The sequence below is a fragment of the Procambarus clarkii genome, chromosome 22 (assembly GCF_040958095.1).
Source record: "Procambarus clarkii isolate CNS0578487 chromosome 22, FALCON_Pclarkii_2.0, whole genome shotgun sequence".
NCBI lineage: Eukaryota > Metazoa > Arthropoda > Malacostraca > Decapoda > Cambaridae > Procambarus > Procambarus clarkii.
In genome coordinates this window covers 26,633,106-26,653,034 of record NC_091171.1, presented here as the reverse complement: position 1 = coordinate 26,653,034, position 19,929 = coordinate 26,633,106, and the positions used below count along the sequence as shown (strand labels likewise).

Here is a 19,929-nt window from a genome sequence, read left to right as displayed (position 1 = left end):
GTTCACAGTCTGACGTATGAATCACAGCCTGGTTGATCAGGTATCCTTTGGAGGTGCTTATCCAGTTCTCTCTTGATCACTGTGAGGGATCGGCCAGGTATGCCCCTTATGTGAAGCGGAAGCATGTTGAACAGCCTCGGGCCTCTGATGTTGATAGAGTTCTCTCTCAGAGTACCTGTTGCACTCTGCTTTTCAATGGGGGTATTCTGCACATCCTGCCATGCCTCCTGGTCTCATGTGATGTTATTTCTGTGTGCAGGTTTGGGACCAGCCCCTCTAATATTTTTCACATATAAATTATTATGTATCTCTCCCGCTTGCACTCAAGAGAATACTGAATTAGGCTCTTTAGTTAGTCCCAGTAGTTTAGATGTTTTACTGAGTGGATTCTAGCAGTAAAGGATTTCTGCACGCTCTCCAGGTCAGCAATTTCTCCAGGTTTGAAAGGGGCTGTCATTGTGCAGCAGTACTCCACTCTAGAGAGCACTAGCGTCTTGAAAAGTATCATCATCGGTATAACATCTCTAGTGTAAAAGGTTCTTGTTATCCAGCCTGTCATTTTTCTTGCAGTTGTGACATTTCGGACTCTCACTGTCCGAAGAATCCACAGAGGCCACATCACCCACACTGTCCACGTCATCCAGGGAAACTGCCTCTGAACACCGGTGTGCACACTTCTGCAAAGGGATGAAAACATCAGAACTACAATCGGCGATACACACAGGCACGGCAGGCACCCCCTCCAAAACAGAAGAACCCACGCCCCTGGGAGCCGGGACCACATCCACAGGCGAGGGCGGGACATGGACTTCTACTGGGACATCCTCCACCACACGCAGGACAGGCGACGGCCCGACACCCACACACACACCGGCTCAAAAACCTCTGGGGCCACGGCAGGCAACAGACGTGACGCATAAGCCATAGAACCTGCCACAAGAGGCGGAGCAGCAGACAGGCAATCAGGCGCCTCATGCACATTAACCACTCCATCCTCAGAACCGTCCAAACACAACAGGCAGAAAATCTTCTGTATGAAAAATATGCACTCTACCAGCCGCTCCCACGTTGCACGCTGCAGCCAGATGACCCTCGTGACCACACCTATAACAGGTGCGTGGTTGCCCTGATACGGGCTGCGGAGCGTGTAGCCCAACACGGACACCGATGACGAAACACTACACTTCAGCGACATCCTCAGGGTGCGGGAGCCGTCAAGCATCCCAGCACAGTGCCCGGCAAGGACCTTGTTCCAACGAACACGTAACACAGTCCCAAACCGTTCAAAACAGGAAATCAAAAGATCGTCCAGAAACTCGAAAGGGGCACCATGCACCGTCACATACGTCAAGGCAACACTAAGATTCACCACTTTAACAGAACCGGTGGTATCAGGGAGAGGGTCCCTGATACCACGCCCCCTCACACCGCCCAAGAAATGCCTGAAAGGCAACCTGGTGGCGGAACTTAACCACAGCACGATTGCCCTGAAACAGTTGGACGTCTACTAAGTCGGACAGCTGCACATGTAGCACGCCCACCAGGGCGACACCAACTAACATATGGTCCACCGGCACTGTAAATGCCAGACCAGCCGACAATGTCCTCTTCACTGGAGGCCAAGAAGTCCCCATGGCAAATCCAAGTGTCACCCTGTCAGTGGCAAACCACCACTAGGAAGGGCAACCAGCAATCGTCCAACGTAAACACTGGAGTGGAGAGACCTTACAAAAGGTCTACAATTCACCCATATTTTATTATCTATAACTGGCAAACTGGGTGGTCTCCATTGACTCCTGGGACGAAACTTTTGAAACAATGATGCGTGGAAATTGAAACTTCTTCTCAAGCACAGGCTCGTGGGGTGGGCGACCAAGCCCTTGAGTTAGACAGTGATGGAAGATCAGGTTCCATTGCCCTGGCTGTGTTGGGCCCAGACTCTGCATCGTCTTTGTATACCATAACTGATCCTGTCCGTTCCCCTCCAACTTCCTTGGCAGGGTACAGTCCCAAGCCACGAGTGGTGATACCTCGTTACCTGGAGTGGCTCCATCTTTTGTTGTAATAACTACTCCATTTACTCCCCCCTCGTTGATGGTGACCACGGTGCCCTCACCACACTCAAAACACTCCTCCAAACACTGTTATGTTCAGCATTTGTTTGGCCCCGCTACATGAGCTAAGTACTTTCATATTTGTCACAATGGCCGTACTCGCACTGATGATTTACACACACATAAGCAGCTTGTTGACTGTTGATACGTATGTTACGATTAACTCCACTCAGACTGACATGTGTTGTTGCGGCCCCTTCTTAGGAGGCCTTGCTGCTTTATCCTGCATTAGTGAGACCTCGGTTCGGGCCTCTAAAAATGTCTAGTTGAATGTCAGCATTTGCACAGTCATTCTCTTGCACCATGTTGCGACTGGTGATAGGTGAATGCTGGTGAATATTCCCATGGCAAACTCAAAGACTGCCAGGGGAATATTAAATATTTCTTTTGAAGCCCAATGTTATTCTATCCTCCAAATTGTGACATGTTCTTCTTCTTCTTCTTGATAGCAGGTGCAGTTTGCATGAAGGATGTGTCCTTCCGATGACTGCACCAGGACAGATGTTAGGAGATGCGTGTATGTTGAGAATGATAAGGGTCAAAAGTGATGGTCGTGAGGAGCCATAGACAGAGGAGCCGGAAGGAAACAGAGGTGGACGGGAGAGGGAGACATGCCGCACCAGAGGGCGGCACGTTGTGTCCATGACGTCGACTAATATTTATCAGGGAACTCCCGCACCGGAAAGCACAAGCAGTACACTTCCCCCAGCAGCATGTGGGCGGAGGGCGCCCGGCCACCAGGCGGCACAGTCGGCGGAGGCATCCTATCAGGCACGTCATAAACAAACTCCTTCACCCACGGCACCCAGATAGTGGGTTATCTTGAGGTTATCTTGAGATGATTTCGGGGCTTTTAGTGTCCCCGCGGCCCGGTCCTCGACCAGGCCTCCACCTCCAGGAAGCAGCCCGTGACAGCTGACTAACACCCAGGTACCTATTTTACTGCTAGGTAACAGGGGCATAGGGTGAAAGAAACTCTGCCCATTGTTTCTCGCCAGCGCCTGGGATCGAACCCAGGATCACAAGTCCAGCGTGCTGTCCGCTCGGCCGACCGGCTCCCTTGGGTGCACATAGGTAGCTCATAGGTAGCACAGATTGATTGCAATGACAGGTTCAATGGTAGTTTAACAAAAATTAGTAGGCACAATACAGCATATGGCTAGCACATAAAAGAAGATAGCAATGAACACAATGATAAAGTCGTTTGGATTAAGTACATAAAGATTGGGTAACACTAGATACAGAGCAAATTTAAAGCTCAGTGTAGGAAACTACGAAGATGAAATTAGGCATATTCAGGCATATCGAGTAACACCACCTCTACTGTATGGTAGGAAAGTATTTCCGGAAAACTCCAGGCAAATTGAGTCCTGCCTGGTGACAGGGGGCACAGGCCCCCCATACTGCAGACGTCACGGCCCCAGGGACCCCCTCAGGAGAAACACGGGACGCAAGCCACGTCAGCAGCTACACCCAGGTCTACACACCACGCCGGGTTGACAACAACTGCTGGAGCCGGACGAAACAACCGTACCCCACGGCAGCCCAGAACACACTCCACAAGAACTCGTCCCAGCGGAGAGTTGGGACGAGCCTTGTAGTCACTGGTGGTGTGACCAGGTTGTGTAGTGTGGCTGGGATGGATATTTCCACCCTCAAGTCTGTCATGACAGTGTGTATTCACCAAGACTGCTGCTGCCTGTCTTGAGGCATCAATGTTAAGCACTGGCCGAACTACGACATTCAGGGCGGTGTTGCCATGTTGTATTCACGTTACTTATTTCCTTATCCATATATGTTTTAAAAATTCTTAACTATATCAGTCTGTTATCTCTCCCCCCCCCCATCTGTCATCTCCCTCTCCCCTCTGTCATATCCCCTCTCTCTCTCTCCCTCCCCTCCCATCCTCCGGTACTCTATATGCTATCTCCAAGGCGCCTCAGCAAATTTATTCTTGTGGCGCTGGAGACATATTATTTAACCTAATCTACTCCAGGTACGCGCTGGTACTGCTGCCATTCCATCGCCAGGTTCTGCCGACGGAGGCGCAGGTGTGGACGGTTAAGCAGAAGGTCACCTTGCCCCATACGCAAGACACCTTCTACTGGTGCCACATAGAGAAGATTCCCAAGTGGGAGACCAAACACCACTACATTGGGGTAAGTATTGCGATACGAGTCTTCAGGTGGAGCGGGCTGGGTGTGATAGGTGAACAGAGACATAAAGTGAAATGGGGAAACTTACCCAAACGTCTGTCTTGCCGTGAGAACCGAACCCTGGACCTTGCGGTTCTGACCCTACGGTGTTGACCACGGAGGTCAACACAAAGTTCTGTAGTACCCAGAGAATCAGATTGTCTTCCCATTAAAAGAAGGGCTTTACCTAAGATAAAAAGAAAAAACTAACTGATTTAATCCACAACTACAAATGTTTATAACACAGAGAAAACTAAAACTAAGGCAACTTAAAATGTGTAGCTATGCCTCGCTCCTGAGTACTGGCACAGGTGGTATACTTAGGAGCCAGTCCTGTAGGAGGCCATCAGGAGAAGGCTGGGCGAGCCTTGGCTACTTTGCCTTATATATGGCCTCCCATATATACGTATATATGTGTGTATATCACGAAAATAAACACGTGATTAAGAATGTGACAATGTCAGACCACGAAGGAAAAATGAAACAGGAAATTTCCTTAAGTACTTTCGTATATTAAATACATCTTCAGAAGGTGATGTATTTTAATATACGAAAGTACTTAAGGAAATTTCCTGTTTCATTTTTCCTTCGTGGTCTGACATTGTCACATACGTATATATACGTACTATTAGAAGTTCTTGTGAGCAAAAACAGAAAAAGGTTATTCACTTCTTGATGCAAGTGTAACTTGCTTGATACTGTAGCAAGGCTTTGCTTGAGTAACAGCCTCAAAACCTCATTGATTACGATATATCAGTTGTACAAAGATGGCATCTTGATCTATTGTCACACTTGCAAATTCGAATATGTTCACATTGTTACTTCCACCCATCTGATTTTCCGTGTGCTATCCACCTACTTCTAATATTTACTTTATCGTTAACATTCGACCCGAACTTAAATGCTTCCTAGAGGTTTGTGACAGTACACATGGGTACCTCACTAGAAATAAATACCTATTTGCTATTCCATTTCTGTTTAACCAAAGCTGAAATGCTACACAAATCAAGGATCCCAAAATGTAGAATGACCTCCTATATCACATCAAAGACTGTCCTCTCAACTAGTTTAAAAGAGAAACTAAGTGGCAGTGGCACCTGATACCTCTATGTAACCTACATTACTTCCTAAATGTCAACCTAAGTTTTGCTGTTATTGATCATTAATTAATGAACCTGTACTACTGCTGTTATCTGCCATGTACATTTTAATAAAAATTCCTTCTGTTTATGCTGTAAAATTAATATGTTCTGTTGCAATTTTTGCTGTTCCAATCATCATGTAATAATTCATTTTATTTCTCTTGCTCTTCGTCAATTTATTATTGCTTTTGATCTCGTTTAGTTTAAAAGTCTTTAAGATTCTGATTGGAGAAATATTGTAAGTGTGATACCACAGGGATCCATCTAGGGGGCCAACCCTTTTTGTCATCTACATCACTAACATGAGGTGGTTTGTAATATTCTCATTTATCAGATTTGCAGATGACACAAAGATTTTTAGTAAAGAGGGAAATGATAATGCTGTTGAAGCCTTACAAAGAGATCTACATGAACTACACAAATGATCAGATGACTGGCAAATGCTTTTTAATATCCCCAAATGCAAGACTGTGGGACTCCTCGCCTGGCCACTGGTGGAGGTGGACGTGCCTACTGTGCTCCGTGTTGTTTACATCCTAAGTATCAAGGGTGTAGTGTCTGGTCATTTGGTGGAGCCGCTTGCAGGGGCCTGTGCCCATGTGAGCCTTGAGTGATGGAGGGTCCTTTTTCCCTGTAGCAGTCGTTGACCATTGTCCTGGAATTCTCAAGCGTGGTGGACTTCCCGACTGTGGACGTTACCCTATTTCACGTGTTGAGTGTTGTCGTCGCTGGGGTTCAACTTATTTCAAGTCACCATGCTGTTGTCAGGTTTGGTTCCCATCTTATCTACAGTGATTTTGTTGAGCGCTATGATGGGAAGTCCTTCCGGCTGCTTGGGTCTGCTGGTTCTGTGGCAGTTTACGACTGCAGTGGCACCTCCACGTATGTTGCCGTTCATGGTGCGTCTTTTGAATTTCCTGAAGCTTTTTACGTTGTTGTTTTGGGCAATTTGGGCGCGTGTTGGCCATACAGATGAATGTCATCTCGTCTGGTCGGCTCAAGAGTGTTCCCAATAGAAACCGGACCGTCACTATGCGTCTTAAGGCTGCCATTCTATCCACTATTCGACTGATGGGATTTTATGTAGGGATTTTCTATGTGCGGCAGACTTATACGTGCTTCAGGTGTGGGATGGCAGGGCATCTAGCTGCAGGATGCAGTGCGAGCCGTATGGACCCAGTCAATCTCTTTTGGGAGAAAGATTTTCCCCTCGCTGGAGGTTTAGGGGGGTTCTGTGTTTTGACCAGACCACACACTAGAAGGTGAAGGGACGACGACGTTTCGGTCCGTCCTGGACCATTCTCAAGTCGATTGAGGTCTGGTCAACATACTTTAGCCACGTTATTGTGACTCATCGCCTGTTCTGTGTGTGATGTTGATGTGGCTGTGGTGGCTCTGCCTGCAAGGAATGTGGATGCCGTGGTGTTGGGTGGGGTTTCTGCGGCCGGTTCCGGGGCCTGAGGAGGGTGGTATTGTGCTGCCTGCCGAAGAAGAACAGAGTTTGGTGCCTGGCGATTCCGGGATGTTCCAGCTGGGCGGCCTATTGTGTTTGGGCCTGTGCCTCCGGTGGTTGCAGCGGCTGCGGTGTTGCTTGGCAGGGTGCTGCGTGACCATGGGCGGCCTTCCTGTGTTTCTGAGGTGTCTCCTGTGGTAGAGGTGGACAGCACTGAGGATCTGCGTCTGTTGTCCAAGCGCCCAAAGAAGTCTTCTGTTTCATCACCGCCTCGTACTGAAGCTTAGGTGGATGTTGGTGAATTTACGAGTGCCTTGTCATCTGACGAGGAGGCTGGTGGTGCATCTGTGGCCCCTGTTGTGCCTGGTAATGGTCCGTCCGTGGTGGTGGCGGAAGTACATGTCTAGGTGCCGGTTGCTGGGGCTGGGGTTTCGTTGCCTGCTCCTGTGTTCCACTCTGAGCCCTTGAGTGTGGGTTTCCTGGAGTGGCGGGTTGTTCCCCCCGTGTGAGTCAGTTGCTTTGAGCCAGGATTTGGTGCTGTTACTGAAGAAGGAAGCTGTTTCGGTGGGCCCCCATCGTGCGGCCCTCTGTGTTGCAGCCTCTGTTGCTGCAGACTTCTGTTCTCTATTCTTCTGTGCACCAGCTGCCGGTGCCCTTGCCCCCTGTGCACCACCATCTCTCCCCATCCCCCCCCCCCATGCTCCAGTCCTCTGTCCTGCCGCCTCCCGTCCTACCGCCGCCCTTGGGGGGAGGGGGGGGGTCTCGTGCAGGAGGTCCCGGACTTTATGGTTCACCCACGTAGCACCTGTGAAGGTGTCTCCCCGACGGACGACGAGTGGGCTGTGTGGGATACTTACGGGTTGAAGTATCCGGAGAAGTATCGTGGTTATGTTTCCCAATTCTGGTGTGTTGTATTTTTATTTTTTTGTATAGTTTTTGTGTTGTGTTGTTCCTATGTTTTCTCTGTTTCGGTTTAGTGTGATTTTGTGAAAGTTATGGCACTCCAGTGCTTCTTTTATGTGCTTATTTATGTCTATTTTGTGTACTTATATGGGTACTGGGTGCACCAGAGATAAAATCTCTGGTGCACCCCATTTGGATTACTGTATCCAAGCATGGAGACCTCATCTTCAGAAGGACATAGCTGCTCTGAAAAAAGTGCAACATTGGGCAACAAAAATCATTCCAGAGCTAAGTCAACACATGTACGAGGAACGGTTGAGGGTCACAGAGCTTAGAACACTGCAAACCAGGCATGACAGGGCGTATCTCATTGAAACTTAAAATACCGAATAATTTGAATGATGTTGATCCGGAAAATTGCTTCAAAAGGTCAGATGTAACACAAACATCTGTGTTACATCTGGTTTCAGGCTCAACAAGAGGTTTCACGCTCAACAAGCCACAGTGTAGGACTAAGAACGGGAGATGCTTTTTCACTCATAGGGTTGTAAACCCATGGAACCACCTACCCGCTGAAGCCGTACATGCCAAAATTCTGTTAACATTTAAAGTACAGCTGGAAAAGATAATCAAGGCAAATGGGGGGTGGGGGGGGGGGATACCTTCTGCAAGCCGCCGGCTTCCTTTCCTCATCGAGGCCACGATGTGTTGGTGGCTCTCGGGTAAACTCAAATTAACCCCATATTATGCCCGAAATACTCTGCATATTAGTGACTTTAGGCATTATACTTGCTTTACTCATTATTCATAATCTTTTTTGTATCCTATGTATGTACCTTAGCTTAAATAATAATAATACAATTTTTATTATTTAACATTCACATTTTTAAACCAATCATCTTGCTATATTTCTTTACTTCTCTTCAAAAGAATATATATTTTATATATTTTTTTCCTCCTAATTTGTTATTCTGTTTTCTTAAGTTTGCTTTATAATAGTTTTTCATAAAACTGTTACCAATATTATTATTCTATATAATTCTTCCAGTTTGACATGATTTATGGAAAGAATTCACGGGAGAACCTTCATCATTCGGTGGCCTTCGAGTGCCACAGTAATGACGGCAGTGACCCGGGGAGCGTGCTGGAGAAGCACTTGGACGTCCCGGGCTACGAGTGCTACACCCCCAACATGCCCTCAGAGTTCTACCTCTGCGAGAGGTTCCTCATCAACTGGGCCATCGGCAGCGAGGCGAGTGTTGCCGCCAAATATCGAGAAAAAATGCATTGAAATAATATTTGATGTGCAAATTTGAAGTGTTGAAGTTGTAAGAGATTCTGAATTGAAATGTGTAATTTTGTTAAAATGATTTAAAGAGGTGTGCAGAGCACATAGAGATCACACTAACGTGATGCATCAAATGAACAAATCCACAAGGGCCGGGGCAGTGGATTTGTTGTCGATTAAGGCAGTGTCTGGGATGCTCCCGGACGCAGGTTCGAATCCTCGTCACGGCCCTTGTGGATTTGTTCAGGTGTGCAGAAATAACCCTAACCAACCCACAACTGCCTCCTAGCTCCCGTGTACTTACCGTATTTACTTAGGCGAACCGTGACATCGGTTTAAAGGAAGTGACATCGGTTTAAAGGAAGTGACATCGGTTTAAAGGAAACATGCCCAAACGTCTCGCCCTGCTCGGGAATCGAACCTATGCAAGACCATTAGATTGTGAGTGAACTGTAGTGACAATACAGCTGTATAATCTTACTTTCTAATCACTTTCTCCTTGCTATGATGTCCATCCACTTTGACTTATCGGTACAGCGACGGCCTTGTATGTTGCTGGGTCAGTGTTCGATCCCCGATTGTCCAAGTGGATGTGCACCGTTCCTCTCTCCCGTCCTTTGATCCCTTCTCCTTGACTTTACTTGCTCCTCACAATTACCTCCACACAGGGAGAGCTGCTGCCGGAGCGAGTGGGCTACCCTCTGGGAGACCTGCATGGCGGCGCCACCTACATCATGTTCCAGACCCACTATGACAACAGGAGGCTCGAGCGTGACGTCACCGTGGAGTGGGGCATGAATATTTACTACACCGACAAGCTCAGGTGTGTCACTGGGCACTTAGGAGTTGGCAACGCGTGGTTCGAACCCCACTGTTGCTCCAGTGGGCAACTGACAACAACTTTCACATGCAGTGTAAAGCAGACTGAAGTATTCTTCAAATGTTAATTAAGGCTGAAGGAATATAGTTCCAGTAGAGGTTTGTTGGATAAGCACAGAGGAGAAGCATGCGCTGTACCATTTCCAGTGGGAGAGGTCTTCCGGAGATAGAAAAACTATTTGGAATGTTATCTACACAAATGTTCTGAAGTAGAAGTCAATTTAACTAGCATCAAATGACTCGTGATGGAATTTTCTCTACCTTCAGCTCCTGAACCGATTATGTGCCTCTGTATTATTATACAGAGGCATATGGATTATAATATGAAATATGGATTATGTGAAAGGAATGTGCCTTTCCACCACCGCCCACGGGATGGGTATGGGGTGCATAATAAAAGAAATTGGATTGAATTCCCTCACAAGAAGCTACGCAATATATAAAGGAGCTCCAACAATTCAATGTATCTTAGGTTAATTTTGATTAACTCTAACCCGTTTTCCTCTGCCTCAGCATGGCTGTTAATTATGCCCCCCGCCCTTCTCCACCCTACAGTATGGCTGTTAGTTAACACCTTCCCCCCCCCCGCCAGAATTTTAAATAAATACTTCTATTTCTATAGAAGTCTATTTTAAATATACTTCAGAACACCAGATAATAGAGCTCAACACGAGGGTCTTTCTTTATAAATGATATTCCCTCTAATAGTGTACAGGTTATCAGTTATAAAATTGAAGACTTCGCCTGCGTCTCCACTGTGCTTACCTAACCACAGCCAGTTACAGCCCCGCTCCAGTGCCAGGTAAGTCCACTACGGGCTCACCTTAGCCCGTGCTGCTTGCAACTTTTTGTTCCGAGTAGCTGAATCTAAAAGAGCAGCAGCAGTTTACTCAACAGGTCTTCTCTAGCAAAAACTTACAGGGATGTGAAGTTTAACGCACTACCCATGCTATACCTGTTGAGTTTTAAGTAACTTTCGTAGGGACAAGGCCTAGAGTCAATAATAACTTAGGGACTAATAAATGTCCTTTGTTAGAGCAGAATTATTATTTAAACTAACACATATGTGTCAGTTTTACAGTGCGTTTTAAATTTACACGAAATCCTTACAGTGTGTGTGTCTCACGTCCTGCTTCATGTGTCCCACTCCATGTGCTTACCTAAGTGTAGTTACAGGATGAGAGCAATGCTCATGGTGTCCCGTCTTCCCAGTACTCTTTGTCGTATAACGCTTTGAAACTACTGACGGTTTTGGCCTCCACCACCTTCTCGCTTAACTTGTTCTAGTCGTCTACCATTCTGTCTGCAAATGTGAACTTTCTAATATTTTTTCCGCACTTTTGTTTCCTTAGCTAAAACCTATGTCCGCTTGTTCTTGAAGTTGCAGATTTCAAAAATTATTTTGTCTATTTTGTTGATACATGTTACTATTTTGTACATAGTGATCACATCACCTCTTTTTCTTCTATCTTCTACATTTGGTATATTTAACGCGTGTATTCTCTCTTCGTATCTCTTCTTTAGTTCTGGAAGCCATTTGGTTACATGCCTTTGTACCTTTTTTCAGTTTGTTGATGTGATTCTTGAGATATGGGCACCATACAATTGCTGCACATTCCAACTTTGGTCTCAATGGTCATGAAACAATTTCTTTAGTATTTCACCATCCACGTACTTAATAGCGATTCTAAAGTTGGAAAGCGTAGCATACGCACAATGTTCTTTATGTGGTCCTCAAGTGAGTGATAGAACCACCCCAAGTGTGTCTCCCCGCGTATATCATTAAAAAAAGAACTAAAGCAGAAGGCAAAACAACAAGCTGCCTAAGCGGCAGGATTGGTGACTTGACATCGGCATACATGGAAAAAACTATTCATAGTGGAAGCTCCTAACAAGGCCCCGGAGTGGGAGGGATATATATGCATATGGGGGGTCCCTCCGGCCGCCGCCTTACCCACTCGTGGGCTTCGGCCAGGTCATCCACCCTCTTGTGAGACACCATTTGGAGAAGTGGTACTCCAGATGACGACTCTGCTTAGATAGTTGGCTACCAGCTATCCTGGCTGCAGTTCACCTAAGCAAGACTATATTAACCCTTATGCACCCTATGCACGGTGATCCTGGGACTAAGGTAGTCTGCCCCTGGATGTGGTCTTGGACCATATTCTGTAGATGGAATATGTTCAGATCAGGGCTTGCACAGAGCAAATCTCAAGGTCGCTCTTGGTGAGTCCCATATCCTGTAGACCACTCGCACTCTCCTTGCATCATCCTCCTCTCCAATTAAGGGTTATTGAAGAGGCGGATGCTGTGTGCTTCCCAGTATATTCCCTGACCTTTTGAAGGATCTCTGGGGTGCCGTACTTGTCGCACTTGCTCTGATGTGGATGGGAGAGTGGGAAGTTATCAACAGAGACCTGGGTGTCTAATATAAAGGCCTCATCTCCTTTGCAAGCTATGATGTCAGGCTTACAGAAGGTCCCTCCATCCGGTATACGGACTTCACGTTCCACCTCAAAACCTCTTTGCCGCAGGCGGTTGGCTACGAACCGGGTGATATCGTCATGACGTTTCACCCGAGCCCCATGTGTCTTGTGGCATGCCTGGGACATGTGGCCCAGGGTCCCTGGTTTCTGGCTAGCATCGCAGAGACCAGAAGCCTCGGAGCTACCCCTAGTTGCTCTAGACGGTGTGGCTACAGCGTTTGCCCTAATCTGGATGGCATGAGCAAAATCTCTTCAGCTTAGCAGACGGGTACTGGATGCGACCCACTTATGACAAGATGGAACCTCACAAGAGGACGCAAGGGTGGCACCGTCGATCATGCTATAGAGTTTTGCTTTCCACTTTCTAGAGCGCTTAGTCGTTCTGTTAGAAGGGGTTCCGGCGGCCGTGGTCGGGTCTACCCATCGACGCATTTGCGCTTGGAACGCGGGTAGGAGAGCCGCTGCCACTGCCACTGGATACTCCAACTCTACTAACGCCCCGAGCTGCTTGTTCTTCTGTAGGCAGATTGATGTGGAAAAACTCGGGTATTCCTAGTCCACCGTCCTTCACGTCGGCATGAAAATAGGCATTAGGAGTATCATGAGGCAGCCGCAGCCAACCATGAATGGCATGCCGCAGCTGCCGGTCAAGCCTCGCTAATTCTGTCTTAAACACGCGTCCGAGAACAAGCCGGTGGTTCGTCTTGGGGAGTAGGTGGTGTTTTAGTAGGTATAGCCTCTGTTGGAGTTGGAGTGGTACCTTAGTGATGTTCGTCAGGCCGTCCTCAAACAAGGAACCATAGGATAAGCGTCTGCCCCCGGCCCCGATAAGTATTCCTAAGTACTTATACTCGTGCCGCCACACTCATAGTACCGATTTCATCGTCCCCGACGTAGTATGCCTTCCTGGTGGGGACATGCCACGTCTTGCGATGTGCATCGATCGCTATACTTAGCGTACAGCATTTCGCAGCATTTACTTTAAGACCAGAGCCACGCAGTGTGTGGCAAATACTTGTTATGAGTGTCTGTAGTCCGGCAGCCGTTTCTGCTGCCACAACCAAATCGTCAGCGAATACCAGTGCTGATATCTTTTCTCCCCCCAGTCTAACCCCTAGCCCCAAGTCCTTAGCCCTAGTAATTGCCTCATCAATTATTAGGTTAAAGAGAAATGGAGACATGGGGTCACCCTGTTTCACTCCCCCCCCCTAGTGATCAGGATGTCCTTCGACTTCTCCCCTTGGCTGGTTATTACGGTTGAGGATCGATCATAGCCCGACATTATGTATGTCTTTAAAGGCTTCGGAATGCCTTTACGTTTCATGGCCCGATGGATGGCCGGATGGGAGACGCTATCGAAAGCCTTCTCCATATCTAGAAACGCTAGGTGCGTGTTGTGTTTGAGCGCATGAGCCTCAGCTAGGAGGGCATCCAGGATCACCAGGTTTTCAGGGCATCCGTCCACAGGGACGAAGGCCTTCTGCCGCCTGTCGATCCTGACTGCCTCGGAGAGTCTGCTGCTCAGAATCTTATAGAACAGCCTCACTATCGTAGATGACATGGTTATGGGGCGATAATGGGAAGGAGAGTCTGGATTAGGTTTCTTAGCTAACAGCACTGTCTTATTCTTGCAAAAAGGTTGTGGCAGGGATTCGTTTACCAACCACAGATTAAACAGTTTTGTAAACACCCTGATTGGTATAGCTTTAAGTAGACGTATAGTGATACCGTCTGGGCATTTAGCGCCCTCTGATTATTCCGCATTTGATGGTGCCACTTGGCCTTCCTGGCTTGGTGCCTTCTTTTGATAATTACTTATTCCCCCAGCAACTTTTTGTTGTTGGGGGAGTAAGCAACCCTTCCTAACTCCCCCCAGCACACACCCTTCCCATCATCCCCAAGCACACACCCTTCCCATCTTCCCCAAGCACACACCCTTCCCATCTCCCTGAAAATTTGATTCAGTTGTGTTTTGAGCTGAAACGCTGTCGTAGCATTTATGGCTTTGTATGGTAGACTGTTCCGCGAGTTTATTACATGTTGTCCTTATGCTATTGATTGTTTAGTTTGTAATTTTTTGTATGCTCCTCGTTCCATGATAGATGGAATAGCTTGTGTTGATTGTAACTTGCTTAGCTTAATGAATTTTTGGGTTCAGCTCCTGGGCCCATTATGTGACACTGTAACCTCCTCCACTGCTGCCCACAGGATGGGCACAGGGGTGCATAATAAATGAACTTAACCACTCTCGTTCCATGGGATGGCGGCAGGGAGATTGACGCCAGTAACATGGGTCTGGGTCACGCCCTGCTCTTCTCCCTGACGGTGCCACCCCGGACGCCCCACTGGCTGGTGTCCGGACACTGTCCGTCAGAGTGCACCGCCGCCACCATACCGCCGGACGGCATCAACGTCTTCACCGTCTTCATTCACGGCCACTACCTCGGTCAGCGCCTCCTCTTGTCCCGCGCTTCTCATAACAGAGTGCAAACTGATGCCAGAATAACTGATATCCTCGATGAATTCTGATAACAATGATGCCATAAATAATAATTGTTTGTGTTAATCTAGAATTCTAGATAATGTGTAACAGATGAGTGCGTGTGATGTTGCAGCTCGAGCCATCAGACTCAGGCACTTCAGGAAGGGCGTCGAACTGCCGCCTCTCGCCGAGGATAAACACTACGCTGCTGACTTCCAGCAGTCCCGCCGACTCACGAAGGAGGTGAAGATCTTGCCGGGGGACCACCTCACTGTAGGTAAGGTCTCCACGCCGCCGCCTGCTGTCGTGCCTCCACGACTCAACTGTCGCCGGCGTGTATGTCATTCTAACGTCATTCCGTGAGTCGCTTAGAAACAGTGCGACTAATGTTTTTCTTTATAAGTTTGTATTGTTATTGTCGTTAGTTCAGTATGAGTTAATTGATAACTGCTGCTTTATAATTTATATCAATCTGTTCTATGGGAGTAGTGCACTCGTAACACTCACCCACAGTACCCAGCCAGTGGGGGGTGTCACAGTACTGTGGGGGTCTGTGCAGGGTACTGTGAATGCATCACTGTGGGTGGTGCACTTGTGACAAACCCCCCCCCCCAACAGTACCCGGCCTGTGTGGCGGGGGAGGATCGAGTTTCATGTTGACTACATCGTAACATAAATGAAGTCAATTAAGTCACCTGATACATAACTAAGTTATAGTGGAGAATGGAAGCTCAACATTCCTGGTAATGATAATAAATAATGTTAAGTTTGTGTACTTGTCGCACTATATCAAATCACTGTGAAATACGATTAACTAATCAGGTTTTCTGAGAAACTGGCAGGTCTCCCTATCACAGAGTCGTGGAATTGAGTGTAACAAAGCAATCAAATATTCCTGGTGAGTGAGATGTGTCTGACCCTCGCCTTGTGTGCCACAGAGTGCGACTATGACAGCACCGGCCGAGCCAAAGGAACGTTCACGGGATGGAAAGCAGAGGACGAGATGTGTCAGGCATTTATCAATTACTACCCCCGTGTCGACCTGGCTCTCTGCCGCTCCTCTCCCCACCCGCGCCTCCTTCAGGACACCTTCGGCCTAGGCAGCTTTCAAGAGTGAGTTCCTGGGGGCGGGAATGGGGGTGATGGAAGAGTTACTGTGTATGTGTGTGTGTGTGTGTGTGTGTGTGTGTGTGTGTGTGTGTGTGTGTGTGTGTGTGTGTGTGTGTGTGTGTGTGTGTGTGTGTGTGTGTGTGTGTGTGTGTTGGGGGGGGGGAACGGGACAAGGAATAGATCGTGGAAACCATGCTTGGAATTAGTTTTTAAGTATATATTGATGTGAATATACTTTGGTAGACAAAAAAATGTTAAACACTATATGTGTTGAAATTTTCGGGCATTATCTCGCAAGAAGGAACGAAGTACTCAAAAAATCGGACTGAAGGAATTGCTTCCATGGTCCTGTAGGCAGTAAAGACTGACCAATTTGTGTTATCTGAATGTATACAAAATTTTATGCAGGTAAAAGTACATACATTAATGAAGAGTTACAAACATAATGTTGGATTTATAGACAGAGCTAGTACATACAATACCTAAAGCCCCTAATACGCATAGCGTTTCGGGCAAAGTGTGTGTGTGTGGGGGGGGGGGGGGGGGAAACTTAGACAAAAAAGAAAATGTCTCTGTTCAGTGTGAGCGCATGACCTTCGGAGTCATTGTTTTCTGTAGAGTTTCTTTAACAGTTTTTCAGCGCTTCGTAATATTAAATTTTCTGAGATATAGAGATAAGGAAGGAGAAAGGGAACAGAAAAATGAAGTGGGGAAAGGTGATAGGGAGCATGGGGGAGGGGAGGGGAATTAAGAGAGTGAACGAGAGGGGAGAAGATCGACAGGGGGAAAGGGAATGGAACTACCAGGGAAAAGCATTAAGCCATTACAACTATATAGCACATGGAAAGGGTCAGGATAATGATTTGGGATGGGACGGGGGGAAGGAATGGTGCCCTACCACTCGGTCGGACGGTCGGAGATTGAACGCCGACCTGCATGAAGCGAGACCGTCGCTCTCTCGTCCAGCCCAAGTGATTGAATGGAGAGAGGAGAGTAGAGGGGAGAAGATTTTGCGAGATGGGAAAGAGAGGGGGGGGCGGAGGGAGGAGAGATATGGGTATATATATTAGCCCGGTACTCCATGTAGGAAACTGTCAATATATAATGATGATAATAATTTATTTTCAAACAATTTACGAAGGAATAATATACATTGGGTTGATAATTCTTACAAATATGTATACTTAATAAGGCCTCTAATATGCAGTGTTTCTAGCATAACAAAATAATTGTTAGGCTGGATTAAGGTTTGATGAGGTAGACACTTATTGCGAAATAAAGGACGAACATAACTTAGGTCAAGAAGTTAAGCCAATGGTATAAAACTTTAAGGAGCACAGAATGTAAACAGGAACAGGAGAAAATAAACGTGTGTGTTGTGGTGACGCTTAACATTGAGACAACTTGTAACATACATGAATTGTTGAAAGATTTCGAAATAATTGAAAATTTTAACGAGACGTTCATGAACGTCAGTTGTCTAAACAATACATAGTTACAAATTTTAAAATTGTAGATGAGATAGAAAAAATGACATTTAGAAATTTAGTATCGGTATATATGTAGTAATTAAGAATTATAGTTCACAATAACAGCAATAAATAGGATGAGAAGAAGCGAGGAAAATTAGTATCATCGAGTGAATAAGATAATTCTTTGTTGTTCTTTTAATCTAGACAGGAAAAGTACAAATTTTAATTTCATTAGGGAGGTTATTCCACAGTTTAGGACCCTTGATTTGCAGAGCGTTTGTACTTTGGTTAAGTGGCACTCTTGGGATATCAAAAAGATATTGGTTTTTCGTGTGATGGCCATGGGTTCTGTTACAGCCCTCCGGGAAGCGCTTAAGATCAGGAGGATTAGCATTACAATGCAGAGTTCTACTGATGTGGAGCACACTTGAGAGGTGGTGTTGTGACTTTATACTTAACATATTCAAAGATTTTAGAAAGGGAGATGTAAAGAAGCATCTACTTGCCTCACCATAGTATCCAACCTTATTGTCATATCTCCTTATGCACACTACGCTTTTAAATATCACCTAACGATAACAATATTTCGTTACTAGTTTACCTAGTGTTATCAGCAGTAGTTCTAATTATCACCACCTTTCCCTAGTACTAACGTTATTACATACAGTAGTTGTTACCTAAACTTGACTCGTTCACATACACAGGGAAATAAATATACACAGAAATGTACCTCATTTCTTGCTGTATGTACAATGACAGATTACTTTCGTTTCCAACGATGTTAACTATAAAAGTTTTCTTGCTGGTTGGTCGGGAGGTATTTGTGCTGCCATAACAACACTGCACACTTTGATAAGCTACGATAACCCTCCAGAGGCTGATAGGCTTGAGGTTATCTTGAGATGATTTTGGGGCTTTAGTGTCCCCGCGGCCCGGTCCTCGACCAGGCCTCCACCCCCAGGAAGCAGCCCGTGACAGCTGACTAACTCCCAGGTACCTATTTACTGCTAGGTAACAGGGGCATTCAGGGTGGAAGAAACTTTGCCCATTTGTTTCTGCCTCGTGCGGGAATCGAACCCGCGCCACAGAATTACGAGTCCTGCGCGCTATCCACCAGGCTACGAGGCCCCACAAAGCTTGATGTTAGGCTTGAAGCCTAACATCAAACCAAACTGCCCGTTTTAAATATATAATTTTTATTTCCCCATGTCGGAGACAGGAAGCCTATAATTAGGCTTACCGAGGTCTGCCTAGGCCAATAACTGACCTTTCCATGGATGCAACGCACAATAATTACTACTGGGTACCTATTTAAATCCTAGGTGAACAGCGGCATCAGCTGAAAGGAAACATCCTAACCATTTGTCCTGCCCGGGGATGGAACCCGGGTCCCTCGGTGGTGTCTCGAAGACCTAAACTACTTCCAAATCCCTATAAATGTGACATGTTTGTTCATTGTTTTTTATTTAGGATTTGCTGTTCATTTTTTAGCTTGCAAATTAGCGCAAATTCCTAACATGTACCTGAACTACTTTGTTGGCGTTAAGGCTTCCCTTGTATGTTGTCCGTGTTAGTGAGTGTGAGAACCCTATGGCCTGGTCGGTACAGCTAAGGCCTCGCTTATTGCAAGTCTGCGTTCAATCCCCAATGTTCCAAGTAGTTGGGCACCATTTCATCCTTCCCTCCTATCCCAGTTCCTTGTCTTCGTATCCCTTTCATGTGCTGTAATTATACTGGCTTAGTGCTTTCTCCTCATAATTACCGTACCTCACCTTTGCAAGAAAGTATTATTTACTTGGCAAAATTATTTAAAATGTTCGTGTAAATATTTAAAAATTAATTGCTAGGATTAGCAGTGGAAGTATTTTGCCAAAATGTTCCGCTTGGCCGGGAATGTAATGAGGATCTTATTACTTGCAAGTAAGGCTTGCTAGAAAGTTTACCGTGAGTTCTCCATTGACAGGGATCTGAACCTTGATGGCTTCGAGTTTGATCCCGAGGTTGGTGCAGGTCAGAGGTACCAAGAGGTGATGAACAGCCTTCCCTGGGACACCATGGACAAGACGACGCTCAACACGAAGGTGTTGCAGGGGGACCAGGTCATAAAGTGCCAGTACAACTATGGCATCAAGATGAAGGTCAGTCTCACGAACTAATTCAAAATGAGCTAACCGTTCAGAGCGGAATCTCCAGGGGGCTCTGTCCTCGGACCTTAATTGCTACAAGACGATCTTGATAAGTTTTCAAATTGGACGAATGATTGGCAGATGTAGCTTAATTCTGAATATATAGCGTTCTAAATTTAGGTAATAATAAGAGTTCCCAGATATTAACTGGATAATACGAGAAAGATCTGAGAGTCATGATTAATAAGGGATCTTAATCCAAAACAATCAATGCACAAA

At 46.4% G+C, this 19,929-nt stretch overlaps 1 protein-coding gene across 2 annotated transcripts in view; it reads left to right on the top strand.

The window, feature by feature from the left end:
- Nucleotides 1–19,929, top strand: part of LOC123758380 (DBH-like monooxygenase protein 1) — a 39,274-nt gene that overhangs the window by 18,362 nt on the left and 983 nt on the right. For both annotated transcript variants that reach the window (XM_045742727.2, XM_045742716.2), the window contains 7 exons: nt 4,111–4,273; nt 8,856–9,059; nt 9,764–9,918; nt 14,731–14,906; nt 15,076–15,219; nt 15,881–16,055; nt 19,488–19,662. In XM_045742727.2, the coding sequence (XP_045598683.1) occupies nt 4,111–4,273; nt 8,856–9,059; nt 9,764–9,918; nt 14,731–14,906; nt 15,076–15,219; nt 15,881–16,055; nt 19,488–19,662 (1,192 nt within the window). The remainder of the gene's footprint in view (nt 1–4,110; nt 4,274–8,855; nt 9,060–9,763; nt 9,919–14,730; nt 14,907–15,075; nt 15,220–15,880; nt 16,056–19,487; nt 19,663–19,929) is intronic.